The sequence below is a fragment of the Pseudopodoces humilis genome, chromosome 5, assembly GCF_049639895.1.
Source record: "Pseudopodoces humilis isolate 2021_Gansu_Grassland_sample_001 chromosome 5, ASM4963989v1, whole genome shotgun sequence".
Taxonomy (NCBI): Eukaryota; Metazoa; Chordata; class Aves; order Passeriformes; family Paridae; genus Pseudopodoces; species Pseudopodoces humilis.
In genome coordinates this window covers 64511566-64529720 of record NC_142204.1, presented here as the reverse complement: position 1 = coordinate 64529720, position 18155 = coordinate 64511566, and the positions used below count along the sequence as shown (strand labels likewise).

Sequence of the window (18155 nt, the reverse complement as noted above, 5' to 3'; positions counted from 1 at the left end):
AGACATGAAAGTTCCCCAAGAAAACTGGAGAACTCTTCTCTTGTTAAACAGCACCCTAATTACAGAAGCAATTTTACAAACAATCCCCTGGGGGAAATATTTTTGTCCTCATCAGGAAGGCTCTTGAATAAAATAACACCTTTGCTAACTTCATTTATTTACAACGGGACACAAGACTGAGGCTGGGTTAGATTTATTGCCATTACATCACTGATGCTCAGTAATTTATAAAACATTGGGTCCAGGAGTCAGCACTGCTGTTATTTCCTCTGATGCCTGACCTCACCACAGTCTAATAACATACAGGAAATCCAGAAGACAAAGGGGGAAAGAAGTGGTCTTGAATGCTAAAAATAACCATAGAAAACTTGTGCAATCATGTAATAGAGTATGGCCCAATAATATATTTAACATAATAGTAGAATCTGCTAAAGCAATTAGAATCTGTTCCAAATGTTTTTAATGGAAAATATGCTGGAGGTAAGAATAAGAGTACTTAAAGAATGGAGACTTTTAGGTTATGTAGTTCAGTTACGTGTACTGGTTTTAGTTTTTTATATCTTATTTCTTACATATGCAGACTACTTAATAATTTGACTAGAACAGACAGTCATTGTATGGTGGTTATATTTCCAGAGGTCATCCTATATGAGCCAGACAGTCATCTTAGGTGATGTATTACACTTGACAACCCAGAAAGTTGCAATACAAAGGCATTCTAATTCTCAGTGTCCTCTGAGAATTGTTCAATATCCTTGATGGTATCTAGTGTCTGGTATGCCATTGGGATGACATTTTTGGTGTCTTTACTAATCAGTCAAGGTTAACATGTCATTTATGTTTGTTTTGAATTGTTTTCTTTTTCTAATCACTCCATACTTGCAAGAATTTCTAAAGCAATGAACAATACAATGACATGACAATGAAACTCATGTCTGCTCATTTATTTGCTGTAGAATTAGAACACATTATCCAAAATAGGCAGATCTTTAAAACTGGTGCAAATAGGTAAATGACATCAACAGGGAAAAACAAAACCAAACCCAGAAAGCTGTTGCATGAAAGTCAGGTAAGTCTGGTGAATTTAGCTAGTGAAATATCACAAACATATGTATCTTTTTTGAACAGCTGCTCAGCTTGACTGTGCCTGCCCTCCTTTTATTTACATATGTTGCACAGTGATTTAAAAGAGGCTATTATTCATATAAATACCAATATTAGTATGCAGACTAGTATGTTCAGGTGTGAACAAGTCTTCACCATTTGACACTGACACTTGGTTTCTCTCCCAATCAGAAGCACATACTGATCATGAGCTAGGAATAATGAATAGATTAAACCAGCTGTTCCTGAACAGCCCAGTTGGCTGTTTTCCATTTAATTAAATTAATTGGATTATAATTAGATGGATGGATGGATGGATGGATAGATGGATAGATAGATAGATAGATAGATAGATAGATAGATAGATAGATAGATAGAAAGAATTTTCCTTTTAGCAAAGGTGTATGGTAAATTAATAAATATTGATAGATTTAATTTCAGAAGAAAGCAATGTGGTGTGTTTGATAATTGACTGAAAGACAGTTATTGAGAGGGTGAGTTGTCCAAATTCAGCCTAAGGAGTCAGATTGTCAAAACTTGTGCTTTCCAGAATTGTCTCTACTGCATTTTAAGGCACCTTCTGAAGATCAGTAGATAGAAGAACTTTCCAGTAGAAGCAACGTAGAGGGATAAAAGAAGAAACGTGAACCAAGAGCCCTGTTTTTCTTTCATTAATCTACAGAAATGAAGCATGGAGCTGCTCATCATCACAACAGCTCTCTTATCTTGATATCAAAACTAAGATTTGCAGGCACCAAAATGTCAGTAAATATCTACAAGTATAGGGAAAAGAAGATTTCTTGAGTCTGAAGGACACAGGTCAATGCAGAGACTGTTTGAGAGGTCTTGGAGTGATCAGGAAACTGAGCAAACTGCCTGAGGGAGGCACGGAGAGGTGGGCAGATCTTCATATCTCATGATAGTTTTGCAGGTAAATGCTCCTCAACAAAGTTCCTTCTCTTTGCCCTTTGGCACAGCACAGCACAGCCACCCCAGAAAGTTTCAGTTCCAGGTCCTACAGAAGCTGGAGTCCTTTCTTTGGGAACACCATTTCACTAAAGATCTGTCACTTAGAGTGATTTCCCATAGGATTTTAAAACTGATTTTCATAACTCAATTCCACTAAGCCTCAAGTTGGAAAAACAAAATGTAAAAAAGGTGTTGCAGAGCCCAGTGTCCTCCAGATGTGTGCAGGTAAAACCCTATAGTACATGGAGCTGAAGACTAAAAGTCAGAAGCCACTGTGTGCATTTCTTTTTTCTTTTTCTTTTTAATTTCTTTGTTTCTTTTTTCTTTTTTTTTCTTTTCTATTTTCTTTTTTCTTTTTTCTTTTTTTTTCTTCTAATAATTAATGATTTAAAGCAGTGGCATTATTGCTTCAGTCACTTTTCACCTATTTCCCTAATGGTTACCACTTGCCTCAACATTTACATTTGTTTTAATATTTGTATTTTTTGCATAATTTCTCACATTATATTTATTTGCACTTGCACTTTTTTAAAAATATAGCATTCCATGGGGATAAATTTAATAAAAGTTTCTCATTAAAAGTTCTGTAACAGCATGATTCCCAAACCTGAAACCTAAGTCCTCACATTTTACAGCTTTCATGACTCAATAGATTAAGTGTGAAATAGGAAATATAATAACAATAACAACATAGCCATATCCTGCACAGTTGTTTCACTTAAAATTATTCTTGAAAAGTAACATAATTCATAAATAAATCAATTCTCACAGAGTGAAATTTACTCAAAAGACTCTCTATTGAGAAATAGCCTTGATGTAGTTATAAAATGTGTGCACGGAAAGTTGTATGGGCAAGAGGCGAATCAAAAATTCACTGATATGAGCATACTGGAAGACAGGAGAAAAGAGGAAAAAAAAAAGAGAAAAAAAAAAAAAAAGAGCAAAATCATCAAATTTCTCTGTTGCAAAGTCAGGTGTCTCCAACCAGCTGCCTCTGCAGTGTTCATTTCAGAAAGATTCTTAGCTCAGACCTAAATTCATATGAAGGTTCCTCTGTGGTCAGTGATGAGATCTTGCCCTCGGGAACTGCAGTTCTGAGCTGCTCTGACTCCTCATTCAGAGGAACCTGTAGCCTTCTGCTGTGAGCAGGGCAGCAAACTCAGCCACCCCAACTAATGTGCCTCTGTGTAGAAGGGGTAAATCCAAACCTTAACAAGTCTCAAAGTATTTCCCTTGAGTGGGAAGTGGAGCTTTGCCTTTTGTACTTTCCAATACTGAATAATAAAGAGAACAAAATATTTTCATGCCAGCAACTTCTTACTAAGTTAAGAGACATTGCCACATGATTTAAAGTTCTCCAGTACACAATGAATACATTTTTATACTCCAGGCACCCTGGAAATCTTTCGGTCTTCTTTTTTCTGGGGTTTTGGATTGGGGTGTTACTTTTGGGGTTTGTAGTTTGTTTGGTTTTTTTTTGTTGATCAGGGTTTTTTATGAAATACTTCATCATAGCACAACAGAGTCTGTGTAAATAGTGAGGGGAATAGCAACATCAAAAATTCTCACAGCTGTGGCCAACTCTACCTTTTCATTAAACAAAGATTGGGGTAGTTCCTGAGGCTCTTGGTGCATTGCATGTTCAATTCTTTGTTCAGCAGTTTCTTGTGGAAATCAGTTAGTCCCTGAAAGATACCCTGGAGATGTGCTCCTTTCTATTTATGGTTTGGAGGTTACAAGAGTAAGGATATGAGTTCATTCCATTGCTCTAGAATGGCTGGGGAGCTTCACTGCTGTCATTCCATGCCTGATAATTTAAACCAGTAGTAACTCCATAGTAGCTGTACACAATCCATCAACAAAGTTTCTTCAGATCATTTGCTTTCACTGCATTTATTCATTATTGACCAGCAGTGGTTTCACTGCATTAGCCTCTGCAGTTCTGGGATGATTTCTGTGAGAACTGCCAGAAAAAATTCAGGAAAAAATCCCCCTGAAATTCAGCAGTCAGCGCTGTCCAGGCTTAGGATGGTATGTATTGCTTCCTCACTGGCCACATGTTCACCTGCAAGGCAGTAGTACTAAACTGGGAAATAAAACGTATATTTACCAGCAGCAGCTAATTTAAGTTTTCATCTTCCTTATCTTTGTTATGTTGAGACAGTACTGGATGGGCTAGGTCCAGGCAGACATACAAAAAAATTGTTTAAGAAGTTATCATACTGGGTATAAATATATGTATATGTGTGTTTAAATAGGTATAGAGTTGTTATGTTTACATATATATAGCATTGCATTTTATTGGCTCACTGGCTGAGTGGAGCTATTCAATAACAAGATGTGAAATGTCTAGTCAGATAGCAATGTCTTGTCACCACTCAGTGTCATGATGTGACACATTGTTTCAGTCGTATTTCAGCTGTTTGAAAGCGAGTCTGTGGAGCCTGGAAGTGGCAGATCATCGGGAATCACAAAATTTTTTTCTTTCATTTCTAGGACTGAACTGTAGTCCTTTTTGTCTAAATCTTACCATCTATCACACTATCTGCTACAGGAAAACATATGTTTTAAGGAGCCAGAAGCATTATCTCCTACTCTGCAAGGCATTTACTAGGTGAAACAATTTCGTGTCATGCCATGAGCCAGCCGTCAGTTGTCTTTATGGGTTTGTGGAATTTCAAGACCTAAAGAAACTCATTTTCAGTAGTTTTACTATGGATTATACAGAAGCATCAATGAGATATAAACTTAGTCTTTAATAACTCATAAAACATGCTACAGCAAGGTTTTTAGCTACAAGGATCTTTAAAAAAATTTGAAGTACATTGTAATGTCCTTTTGGGCTGCCAGTGAAACTAATGAAAGGGTTTAAACAATAAATTGGACTAATTGTTGAGTTATAAAGGCCTTTCATTGAATTTTTTTTCTTTCTTCTTTTTGCATTTCTAGAAACTTTTCTCCCACCTGGAAATCTTGCTTTGTCATGAATTCCTGCCCTTGATTCTGTAATAGCCCTCATAAAACTTTGCAACATTGAGCATTTGTTTAATAAAGAGGGGGTTTTGCTGTCTATGGCTCAGGCATTTGCTGACTCACTGCAGTACCATTCTTTGTATTCAATTAACTGCAAAACTCAAGAAGCAGCAAAATTATTAACTGATCAGAATTTTTCTGAAAACAATGTGCATTCTTTCCATCTGACAGCTCTTGTCTGTACTGTGCAAAGGAGGGCCACACTCACATAGACCGATGACCCCCTAAATCTCTGAGCAGAGCCTTGTTCTTTGCTATCTCCAGGCAGACTGATTAAATTTGGGTGGAAATGCTGTAGACAAATGACTTGTGTGATCAAATACCTATGACAAGTCATATTGCTTTCTAGGCTTTTAAAATGGTGGGTGGTATGTAGAAAAGAGTTTATTCTTCTGTTGCCTGTATGTTCTGTTGGTTTGTGGATAGAGGTAGTTTGATTTCAGCACCCAAAAAGCTGTTTGGGCAAGTTGCCCTGTTCGTGACAGGTTAGACTTCCCACAGCATGTTTATCAGAACTGCTTGGGGCCTCAGACAATCCATGATACATTTATTTGGCACTTAACAGGGATGTATTTATTGTCATTATTACTCACCCATAAATTTGGAAACTTACAGTACATGTCTCTTCATTGCTTTTTAACTGAAATGCGAAAACACTGTGGGATTTCCCTTTCAGGCATCTTACTTCAAATTTTTATTCCACAAGCACAAAGAGAAGGGTTGATCACCTCTGACTTACGTTGACCTGGGTCTCCACTTGTTCTTGTCTTCTACACACCAATATCAGTAGAGTTACAGTGACATAAAACAGAAGAATACAGTCAAAAATCAGATCCTCCTACACCAAATCACTTTCCACATCTGTTTCCTATTTGTCTTACAATGACACATGGGATTATTTTGGGAATATATTCTGCTTTAACTGTCATGCCACTGACTCTGTAGCCTTATCAGATATCCCTTGGTGTGCTGGTTGAGCACTTGTCATCTACTAAGAAGAAACGCCAAGAAAATGTAGATTGATAATAACATTTTTCAGTAACAGCTTGTAGCATTAGTGCCATCTTCTATTATTGCAGTTGAGGTTTAGCTTTCTCATCAGTTTACTACTTTTATTTATTATTCAAGATCTAGATATGGATCCTACAGTAGAATTCCAGAAATGTTTTTCTGTTTGATTATTTATTCATCTCTGCTTAGAAAGAGCAAAGTCAGAAGACTGGAGAGAAGCAAGGAATGTGCCTGGGTTATTAAGAGCCAGAAAGAAAGACAAGAAGAAAGAGAGAAATGTAGTACTGTGTCAAATAGCACAGATACAGGATGACTATATAAACATAATCAGGCAGGCTACACGTACAAGAACATGCTTTAGGAGATTGAGTCTGACTTCGGGGATCAAGCTTCACAAAGCAGTGTCCAACCTTTTTATCTTACAGCGCAGTAAGCCATGGATGACTATCCTCCTAACAGTTTATTCTCCCTTCATCTTTTTCTTCAGTGAATGGAAGGAAATGTGAAATCCACCTCACTTTTTTTTTTGAAAATATGTAATAAGTACATAGAAATATGTGCTGGTGTGATGTAATTGAACAAGCCTGTAATAAAATCTGTAGCCTGTGACTTAGAGAATCATGGACACAGTGGGTTTAAAATAACACCATTTGGAGGTATGCCTGGTCACTACCCTCACCCTTGCCTGGCTTCAGTATGGATGAGCAGTATAGGGAAGGCAAGGGTGCCAAGGAGGATGCTGCTTCCAAGGTGGAGGTTGATCTCTTCTCTTTGGGGTTCCTTGACTTAATTAGGTGTCAGTGCAAATTAGCCACAGTGCAGGTGGGAAGTGGAAATGCCAGGTTTTGCTGAGGTCTTCACAAGTCCTCTGTGGATGTTGAAGACTTCTGTTCAAAAAGCATCTATTCTTCTGGTTTTATCCTCAGAGCAAAACATAAGATAAATATACTATTCAAATTGATTGGCAGACTTGGTCCCCCAGTTAAAATTAAAGTAATTAATGCACTGAAAAGCCCGTTGCTTTGGATTTATTTACCTTCATTTCACTTGGTGTTTACTGAGGCCCTTTTTAATCTTAGTTTATATTCCCCTATGATTTGCCCTCTGCCTGCATATTTTAAAAGTTTCATCGCAAGGTACTGAATAGTAGTAGTAGTAGTAGTAATAATAATAATAATAATAATAATAATAAAAAAAAATAATGCTTTCCTGAGGCAGTTGAAATTGAATTTGAGGATGTATATAAAATAGTAAGTCACTAATACGCAGGCTAAGAAAAGCAGAATTTAGCATATTATTATGTACTAATTTAAAGTGGTGGCACATTTCAGAAAATAATAGTAAAAAATAGATTTTATCTTTTTCTCAGATAGAAGTTTCAAATTCCTGTTCTTCAGTTACTATTACTCAGATGTGTTCTCAGTGAAAGTAAAAATAATTTAGCAAAGCCATGAAAATTAATATGACAATAAATGATATGTGCAGTGGAACAGAAGAGACAGAAGCTGTTTATGTGTATTTTTGCCTTTGACCAGCATTCAGCACATATTGATCAGGAGATGGGTGTTTTTACCAGATCCTCACCCAGTGCAATTTGACTTCCCTGAAGCCACAAACCCCACTATGACTCACATACATTGCACTCTTTTTAGTTCAAATTACTTCTTAGTGTTCTTTCATCAAATAATTATGCTTTTTCCTTCTTTTTTTTTTCTTTTTCTTTTTTTTTTTTTTTTGCTTCACAGGACAACATTTTTAGAATGGAAGAATCACATTTTGAAAATGGGCGGGGGAAAAGCCCTTATGATCCCAAACTGCTGACAGCTTCACTTTTAGTAGGTAGGTGACACAAGTTCAACAAGATGTGCATTCTCTGTAAATAATTTGCCAGTTTTCTGCTTTTTTTTCCTCCTTGCAGCACCTTATGATAGGCATTTGTTTTATGCAATTTATTTCCAGGTTAAGGTAATTCTGGTTTACTTTTAATATAGGTGAGCCAAGTGTCCTGGGATGTAAACCAAGTTTCAGGTATCACAAGAGCTGCTTTATATCCATGCAGGACCTTGATTCTGCTAAGTGTTTTTCTTCCTCACATCTTGGTGGAGGCATTTTAATCACCTGGTTCACAGGCTGGCCACACTGGTGGTCACACAAGCTCAACTGAGAGCTAAGTTAGAGCAGGAATCAATAACTCCTTACATCAGTTTTTCTGCCAAGGAATGTCTGTCACCCAGCTTTACCTTGCGTGGGAGCTGGAGATCAATGAACAGACACAGGTCTGGGCCCTAAGGTGATGTTTCAGCTGAAGAATCTGTCCATCTGACAGTAAATAAAATTAAATTCCTGACCAGAAGGAAAATATTTAAATAAATTAAGTGTTTTTGAATTGGTAATACTTCATTTCATGAAATATGTAAATATGGAGCAACTGGACTGTGTCAATCTAATTGAACTAATGCAATTGATTTAATTTTTCTAATTGATTTAACTTATCTAATTAAATTAGATATGTTCGTTGTTATTACTTCACCTTCACAACTAAGGCAAAAAGATGTTTTGTGAGACTAAATAAGGGGACACAGATTCTTCTTTCTCTACTCCTCTGCCTAGGTGTAGCCACCTTATCTTTAACATCCTTCCATGTAATTTTCTGGTAATTTATTACAACTTCAAATCCAACAATAGTTTCAGAAAATTGGAGATTCTCTTCTCAGAAGTCTTCAGGAAATGACAGATAACGAGATACATTGTTTTTTTCAGTCCTTTGTCCATATTGTTTGCCTAGGGCCTTGCCTACCGTCTGCCCTTATTCTATTTACATTGTATTTAAAAATTAAGCTATTCAAAATAGACAGCAACAAAAATTTAGTCCTAAGTGTGCCTCATTTCCTGATCTTAGGGGCCCATAATGATCCCAGGTGATGAACTAACCTGGGGACACACACTTTTTAACAGGAAAAACAGGAAAGACATCTGCATCTTGCTCCAACTTGTACCCTGTACAAACAAAAAGGGAAAAAGGAGTGTGTGTAAAAGGCCAGTGTATAAATTAGTGCCTGGAGCAACTTGAATTTGTGGCAGAGCTACTCTCAAGCGAATAGCTTTACTATTTTTTTAATATACAATAAAGAAGAGAATGATGACAGGCCAGTATTACATGGTATACCAGGTATGCGACTGCACAAAGTCAACAGTGTCTAGCTTTCCACATTCCTTTTTTTTTTCCACTCTGTCCATCATATATATGATTATCTTACTTCCCTTGGCTTAGATTTCATGTCTTTAAAAGATTTTTGCTTTCTTGAGCCCACTTCCTGCCTCTATAATTTTGACTCCATGTGTATTTCCTTCTAATAAATAATAGACTGAACATGATCATTTGTTTTGAATCAGGCCTCAGTTAGAGCCACTGGGTGTAATAATACAATAGAAAATGATGCAAATTGAGCATTCAAAGCTGGTGACTAATTTATACTTCAGTCACTTACACAAAACTCAGGGTGAAGCTAAAATTAGCATTCCTGTCTCCTGAACACCAGCAGCCTTCTTTCTTTGCCTCTTTATAGTTGCCTCACAGCCACGCTGCGTTACTGATTGTGATGTTGCATTTACTTCAACCCTTTTCTGCAGAGTGCATATTGCAGAGTGTGTATTTCAGAGGGTGGATGCCAAATTCACCACTGGTTCTTTGCTTAAAAATAACTTCTCTTTGGCAAAAAAATCCTTGTTCTTTATGGTAAAATGATGACCCAAGGCAAAATAATGTCCTCCCCCCAAAAGAGTTGAGGAACAGGGGATGAGCTGGCCAAGCAATGACTGCATGGAGAGCTTTGGTCCAGCTGCTCTCCAAAGCAGGGATCACAAGAGTGAAGCAGTGAGTGTGGGCATGAAGGCCAGAGCAGCCTCTTAACCACAGAAGTGTCACACCAAAGCCATGGAAACACCAAACACTGCTGCTTCTCTCCTCCTGGGCTGAGCTGTAACTCAGCTACTCCTGGCCCTTCACGTGACAGAGTATTTGTCCTGTGAGTGACCATGGTTTATCTAAGATTTAAGAGGGCAACTATGTAAAAGAATTCCCCAGCATTCATTAAAATGCAATGTTATAATTAGTAATTCAAAGTAACTATCAGGAAAATTAAAAAAAAAAAAAAAAGCTGAGAAGTGTAATTTAGATGGTTGCATACAGGAGGGAAGCATTATCCCTCTTCTTCATCAGAAACACTAAACAGATATTTTGCAAAGTGTGGAAAGAGAATGTTTTTGACACCATAACTAGGAAGCAAATTTTAGGTAAGTGAAATGTAGTAATTTGGGCAAAATATGAAGGTTAATGTGCAAAAATTAACTTCTAGTCTTTAATAGTCATTAGTACCCAGGAGGCCTATTCTAGATTTCAGGTGAAACAAACTCTTACCAGTGTAAAAAGGATCTTCTTCAGTTTTCCCTCTCTCCTAAAAAAATCAATAATATATGAAAAAAATACACCCACACTAAAGCGAAATGAAAATAAACAGTTCATCTTCATTAAATTGTTCTGATATTTTTCCAGTATACATTCCTTGTTCCATTCACCTGCAAACATTTTTTCATTATTAACAGTTGTTCATTAGAGTTGGTTACTGCTACCCTACTCTGAAGTACATGCCAGCTGGGAACATGATACAGCTGGTTCTGTAATGTAAGACACTGTGCAGCCACTCCCACCTATGTGCTGCAAACTAAACAGTCTCCATCTGAGTGGGCTAATGCATGAAATGTAGAGACCAAGAAATCCCTGGGCACCACTCATGAGTATTCCAGTGCAGGAGGAAAATGAGAAGCAGCATGGTTTCCAAGGAATATAATCACAGGAGAAAATATCACTGAATGTGTTAGACTAGAAGAATTTTATTGGGATAATCGAAAAAAAAATAAAATAATTAAAAACCTTCAGAGAAGAAGGATGCAGCATTGTCCCAGTATCAGTTTATTTAGGGAAATGACAATCTGGGATTTTCAAAAGCTTTATCCAGAATCCTCAAAGCTTTTTATGCTTCTCTGTCTCATTATTTTATTTTATTTTTTTTTTTTTTTACAATTCACCATTCTTTTTAGAATTGAACAAGTCTTTAATTTTTCAACGTTAAAAACCAGTTTAGGTGACTTAATGCTCCCAAATATGTATTAATATGATCTAAACAACAGTGGCTTTTCACCAGTTAAGTACTTCATTTATTATATATATATAACTTATTTATTAATAGTACTCCATTTCTTAGAAATTAATTAGTAAGTACATATGAGGCTCAAGATTTTGAAATTACTGTAACTTTCTGGTAAGTTTTAGTTATTGACTTCAAAAGAAGTGAAGTCAAACCACCCTTATGTCTGAAAACCTTAACTTTAGTGAATGAACCTTTTAACCATGGATGGATTTCATTTGTGAGCCCGTTTACAATTGAGAGTAATTGTGACATTCAGGGCTTGGTTTTGCCTGTATTCCTCATTTGTTCAACTTCCTTACTACTTCAGAAGGAAAATTTACAGTTCTTTACTCCCTACAAATTATTGTCTTTCAGAGTGCCAACTTATTTAAAAGCTGAATAGAAAGAATTTACCAAATAAATGCATATTCCTTATTTTTCAGTATCTTTGTATCTGATGACCTTGGGGAGTTGTTTAGAGTTCTGTGCTGTTTATGTACAGTACAGACAAAAATGCTTCCTCCCCTCCAAAAATCAGCATTACTATGGACTTTAATTATTGCCTATTTATTTAGTAAAGTCAATATATGTATTTCTGTTTACATTTGTTTGTCAGCATGCTGCTCCTTTACAATAGGTGTTTTTTTGTCCAAAACATACTTTTACCTGTGCAAACAACTGAAGGCCATCCTTTAGTTCTGGACAGTCATTCCTTTGTCCTGCTGGGCTGGAAATACAAAGTAACTATTTTTTCTTTTTTTTTCTTTTTTTTCCTTTTGATAAATGTTTGTCAGTTTTCAAACTCTTAATTTCCACTTTCTTCTTGAAGTTTGTAAAACTTCTTTTAAAACTGCTGACACAGAAATAACACAGTGAAGACTATCCATGACATTAAAGAATCATTTTCTAGATTACCCATGAGTAAATTTCAGTCCAAAAGAAGGTATGCACAGGGAAATAAAGATGAATGTACTTCTATCTAGACAGGAGGCAAAATCTTCATATAGCTTTTGCATGGTACTAACTTAAAGGATGTGCACATCTGGGAGATGACTTGAGGCTCACCCTGAATTTTGCAAAAATTATCTAAAGCCTAACAAAAATAAATGGTATTTCTTGGTATTTCTGTCTGGAAGAAGTCAAAATCTCCTTTTTGCATGACTACAGCAGATCTGCTCAAACTGCAGGCACTGGTCTAAGTATACTAAAACTTGGAGGGGCTGTAGTAGGGATGATAGAAAGGTCAGACAGTTTTCTACAGACCCTTCCTCATTTGAAACATGCTGAAGCCAGTTATTGGCAAAACTTTTATCCTGTAACCACTGAAGAAAAAGTATCAGCCACAAGAGCCTTGTAGTGTCCTCTTGAGTTGAGCTGAGTCCAGCCTGGAAAATATGTTAATTTCCAGTGGTGTTTATATATCAAGTTAGAAACAGAAGTGTCAAAAAAACTTAAAATTCTAAATATTTCAATTATATAATTTTAATTAGTTTTCAAACTGGATTTGGTTTAATTTTAGCAATATAGTATTAAATATAGATTTTTCTTGACTGGCTGACCTTTAGATCTGTTGATAACTAAGAAGAAAAATAGGCCGTGTTGGTTTTTCCTTTCCCCTTTGATTTCTATTGATTTATCAGAAGTCACTAGGGATTGAAAGACAAGAAAATGAAGATAAGGTTAAAGAAAGGTTAAGCATAGCATCAAAGCCCTTTTCACAGGCAAAAAGGTTTTATGATCTTTAAAATCTCAGCTGCATACTCTGTACATAATAATCACTATAATTGATTGTCTCCCCTTCCAAAAAAGTTGAAAATTACATAGAAGAATGGTAAATTGTTAATTAATGATATGCTGTTCTGTTTCCCTTCTGATTACACCTCCTGCTGGGCATGACTGGTCTATTTGCTTCTAATCTCTGCTGTAAATTCATTCAATTCCACGCCTTTCCGCTATCATGTTTTCACCCTTCCTGACTTTCATGACTACCATATGGTTGAGAGCCACTGTAGGTTCAGTCAGGGATTTCATGGTGTCAGTGTTCAGGGAAAAGATGCCAGTGATATCCAATAGACATGCTTGCATCTGGTTGTCCCACCATGGAAATACCTAAAATTGCCATGAAAATTATAAACTTCTTCCTAAAAGGGTGTTTTAAAATGAGGATATGGTGGTGTTCATCATGACCATGAAAAAGTGTATTATCTTACCTAAAGAAAGAGTTATTTTATCCTCAAACTTGTCTTTTTCACAAGGGATCCATGTAATATGGGTAGCTTGAAAAAAGGAGTTGGAAGGAATAATGCTTTTTAATTCCATTTTAACAGTATAGGGTAGGTTATCTCATTTCACATACCGAGGTAGAACACAGTCCTAAAAATGCATTTTTAGCATTTTTGATTCAGAGTGATTTCATGGACAAGCTCTAAATTAATGTCAGAAAGATATGTGTTGTACTTTGATCTCTGGTTCTTTTCTGTGGGTCTCATCACAATGTCCTTATTATTATTACACTCTCTACTGGCTGGCAGGTATTTAACTTGACCTGCTCCTTAGAATTTAGACAGTCTCTCTCTCTCCCCCCTCTCTGTCTCCTCTGTGGCTCTTCTAGCTGGCTGAGAAGGGACGAGCTGGGCTGTGTATGTGCCATTTAGGGGCTGAAGTATCATTTTTTATGGTCAATTTTTAGTTCAGTTGTTCCCTGTGAAATGCATGGGGGTCAAAGTAGCAAGGGATGATCTCGTTTATTCTCTCCCTTAGCTGTTGCCCTTTGCCAGTACCACAGTTACAAAGGTGGCCAAAGGAGAAAGGATGTTCTGTTTTTCCTGTAAAATATCCTGTTTTCTGAGGATCCACTCAGAAAAAAAGAGTAAAAAACCAAAACAAAACTGCAACAACAACAGAACATCCACCAACAACAGATCCCAAAACAAGAACCCAAAACAAAACCAAAAAACCCCTCAAACCAACCAAAGTAACAACCACATCATTTATATAGGAAAAATTGAAGGGACCTAAGGACTTTCTGAACCAAAAGTGACTGAGCTGGACTCTTCAGTTCCCAGAGTCACATAAACCTAGGAGGTTAGAAGGAACCTCTGGAGGTCTCCAGACCAAACTCCTGTTCTAAACAGGGAAATTTCACATTTAGGTAGGTTTTCTGTGGCTGATTACTCCCGCCTGCCAGGGTAGGTGCACTGGTTGTCACTGTTCCAGCCTAAGAATTCAGACATATTTTGGCAAAGTGCACCAGCAGTCAGCAGATACAGCTCATTTTCAAGAGGTTACAATTAAGCTCTGCAGTGAGAAATTTGGTTTAATCTCTATTTTTAATGACAATACGTTGCATATGGCTTGTTGTTTTGTAATTTCCTCATTATCCCTATTAGTGAAATATGAACATATGACAGCTTTCTCTGACTTACAATGACTGGAAAATTGAGGAATGTTGCTTATAATTATGTCCTCCCACAGATGGAGAGCTGTACTCTGGCACAGCAGCAGACTTTATGGGCAGGGACTTCGCCATTTTCCGAACTCTGGGGCATCACCATCCCATCAGAACAGAGCAGCACGACTCCCGGTGGCTAAATGGTATGTAAAATGTACATTTCTCTGGTTACACTCATCCAGCCATTAAAGACTAGCACACAGCTCCATTCCAGCAACATCTGTGACATATACACTCCTCTTTTATTTGGAGCAGAATTCTGTCTTAAACCAGTTAAACTAATCAAAAGTGATTTATAAAGAAGCATTTTTGGTTTAATTACACTGAGATTTGTGGAGTGTGATTAAATTTAAAACACACACAGACACTATGAGCAGCACAGTCATGCAAGTTGGACAGAAGCTCAAGGCTTGAGGCATCAGCCACACATGAACACAAAGTAGCTCCAGAGCCTTGGACAGGATGTGCCTTGTACAAAGTTTAATTTTTGTTGGGTTGAAGGGGACACTGGCCACAGCCAGCAGAAAGTCAACCAGCAGAACTTCATGAGCAAGCCAAAGTTGTCAAGAGTTTGGAAAAAGAGAAAAGGGTCCTGGGGATTCCAAGTTATTTGGTTTCAAAATATCCAATAATTTAGCAAGGCACAATAGCTTACATTATTGTATGGATATTAGTAATCTAGCCTGTGGTTTATTTGCATGTCTGAGGAAGGAAAGATAGTTTCAGAGACAATCTGATTTTGGCTTCATGTACCAAAATACTTTAGAATACATCTGAGTACTCTATCCAAGTTCTAGTGAAATTCAAATTTCCAATAGCTGAAACTGAATTACACTTGGCTTTAGCTATATGAGGATATGAACATTTTGGAAATGAGAATTCATTGTCTGAAAAAGCTGACATTTGAATTAAATAATACTAACTGTATTTGCTGAGTTAATTTAAATTTAAATTTTTTAAGAGTTAACTAGCTCTGCTTTTGCTGTATATACTGCTTGCACCTACACTCCTGTTTTTGAATTCACAAATTATTTTATTCTTAGACATTTTTTGCTCCCAGCCATATTATTTATGTCTCTGCTGAGGTTCAGGCTTTCTTATGTGGGTTTGCTATTTAGTGCAAACTGTTAACACAAATTTTAATGTGTAAGAGCAGAGTATGTTTTAAAACACAGCTTGTCATTAGCTAGTCAAGACCTTCTAGTATCAAACTGGGTATCACATTAACTGTATATACAATCCATAACAGTAGTCTCTGACTCATCATTAAAACCACAAAATGCTATTGCAAGTGGGATTAACTCTGTAGCATACACTGGATGCACGTATCATTTAATTGTGTATATTACAAGTATGGAGCTGTATTTTAATATGACAACTTTATTTTAATATGATAACTTTATTAATCTGATGTATATCCTGTTAAATTTAGTTTTGCTGCAATTCATGTGGACTACTATATGTTTAGAGAACAGATTCAGGTCTACAGCATTTCAGTTCTACAATCTGTGTTTACCCAGTAACACAAAAATTGTATTCCCTGGGTTATTTTACTATGACAGTAAACAATATTTTTGGACTTCAGGAAACAGTAAAGTAGAAGGATTATAGACATACCCATCTATCTTGATACCTGGTAGAGTAATAATGTGTTAAAGATGACCAACATCAACTTCTGTTACGATAGTCATGATGACATTTTAAAGCTCAATCATGCAAGCAAAATTGGCTTTTATGCAGTAGATTTGCACAATGGCAGCTGAGTCAGGAGGATTTATGCAGTGGGAAAACGAAGCCATTGTCCACAGGCCCCGTACTTCACTGCTGAAAATGTGTCATTCCGCTGTGGATTCGGTTATCAGTCTTTCAGCATTAAATGTGAGAACTGCTTTTCCCAAATTAGCACTAAGATTACATCTGACAGGGTGCAGAAACCGCAACTGCTTTGTTGCAAGGTGGGGAGCCAATGAACTTCAAGCTTTCTTGAATTTAACTATTTTACAAAATGAGCATAAAAATAGAAAGGCAGCATTCTTTGTATCACAGGTGAAGGTTATTTCCAATTCTACTTCTAAGTAAAGTTCTTGCACTATATTCCTGTATGGAAAGTTTCAAACTTCATTTAAAACAAGATAAGAGTTGAATTGGAACCTTTAGAAATTATTCTCATAACTGTCCATAATTTAATACAGAATGATCCCTAAGTACATTTTTGAAATCTCTCTCTCTGCTGCAACTTAATATATTTACCTTCCTATTATGGAAAGATTGGCCTAAAATCTGCACTGCAACATTCCTATTAGAGGCTCTGAGGCTTTATTGGTAATTTTCCAGTGATAAGATCCTGGCAGCCTTTCCACGTAGCTCTCCTAATTTCAGAATCTAACATGTAAATTCAAAAAATGATAATAGTTTGGGTCTGAAAGTCTGCAGGCATGCCAGTCTGTTGATTATTGTTTTTAATTTGTCATTTTTCATTTTAAAATAAAATTATAAAAGAAGCTCTGTGTTTACTCATCTTTAAAGTGGATATACTTTTAATGAAACAAGCTCACACTGAATCAAGAATGAGGTGTTCACTGCTTTCTTAAACATCTATACAAACTACTTTTGAACCTTAAGTTTGCAGACTTTTATAAGTTTTTTTGGTAAAGACATTTTTATGTAGTGATGGGTTTGCTTTCCTAGTTGCTTTTTATGGTGAATTTAGCCTCAGGTGAAAAAAACAGTATTCTAAGGGGTGTAGACTGAAAGCTGCAGAACAACAGTTCTTATCAATCTTAGAGACAAATTCTCCTCCCTGTTGATTTTAATAGTTAGGTGGTGAGGCATCCAGTTCTAAGACCTTACTAGTGTTTACTTCAGTCCGAGCAGGAGCTAAACTTCTTTTTCCTTACTAAGGCTAAGGTCAGAGCTGACAGGGTGCAGAAAACACAGCTGTTTGGTACCAAAAATGGAGAGGAGAAGACAGTTGGACGTGAGGAGTTTGCAAACTTTTCCCAGAAATTATCTTGCCCTGAACTGTAGAACAACATTACACAGAGCGATTAAGTTTTTGGGATTTAAGTAGGAACACAGAGTTACTACAGAGATCACACAATCACATTCTGGAGATTCTCAACCTTCTTATGGAAATTGTATGTTTTGGGGAAGAAAACCCTGCCCAGCCCAAGGGAAGGTGCTGACCAGCAGCTCTTAAAGACTTCTTAAGTCTCTTAGAGATATTAAACACTCACAGGCTTCTAAAGCTTTCATTTTGTATAAATAATTAAACAGTCACCAAGCCAAATAAAACAAGGGAGACTGATTCTATAGCCGTGTTGTCAGGGCATTCATCTAGAAGCTAGGGAACTATACATCAGTCACTGTAGCAGTGTATATTTAATTATTGATACAGAGTT

General features: G+C 36.6%; 1 protein-coding gene across 2 annotated transcripts in view; it reads left to right on the top strand.

The window, feature by feature from the left end:
- The window catches only part of SEMA3A (semaphorin 3A), a 235031-nt gene that overhangs the window by 160153 nt on the left and 56723 nt on the right, over window positions 1-18155 (top strand). For both annotated transcript variants that reach the window (XM_088054859.1, XM_014255194.2), the window contains 2 exons: window positions 7863-7956; window positions 14778-14897. In XM_088054859.1, coding sequence (XP_087910985.1) covers window positions 7863-7956; window positions 14778-14897 — 214 coding nt within the window. The remainder of the gene's footprint in view (window positions 1-7862; window positions 7957-14777; window positions 14898-18155) is intronic.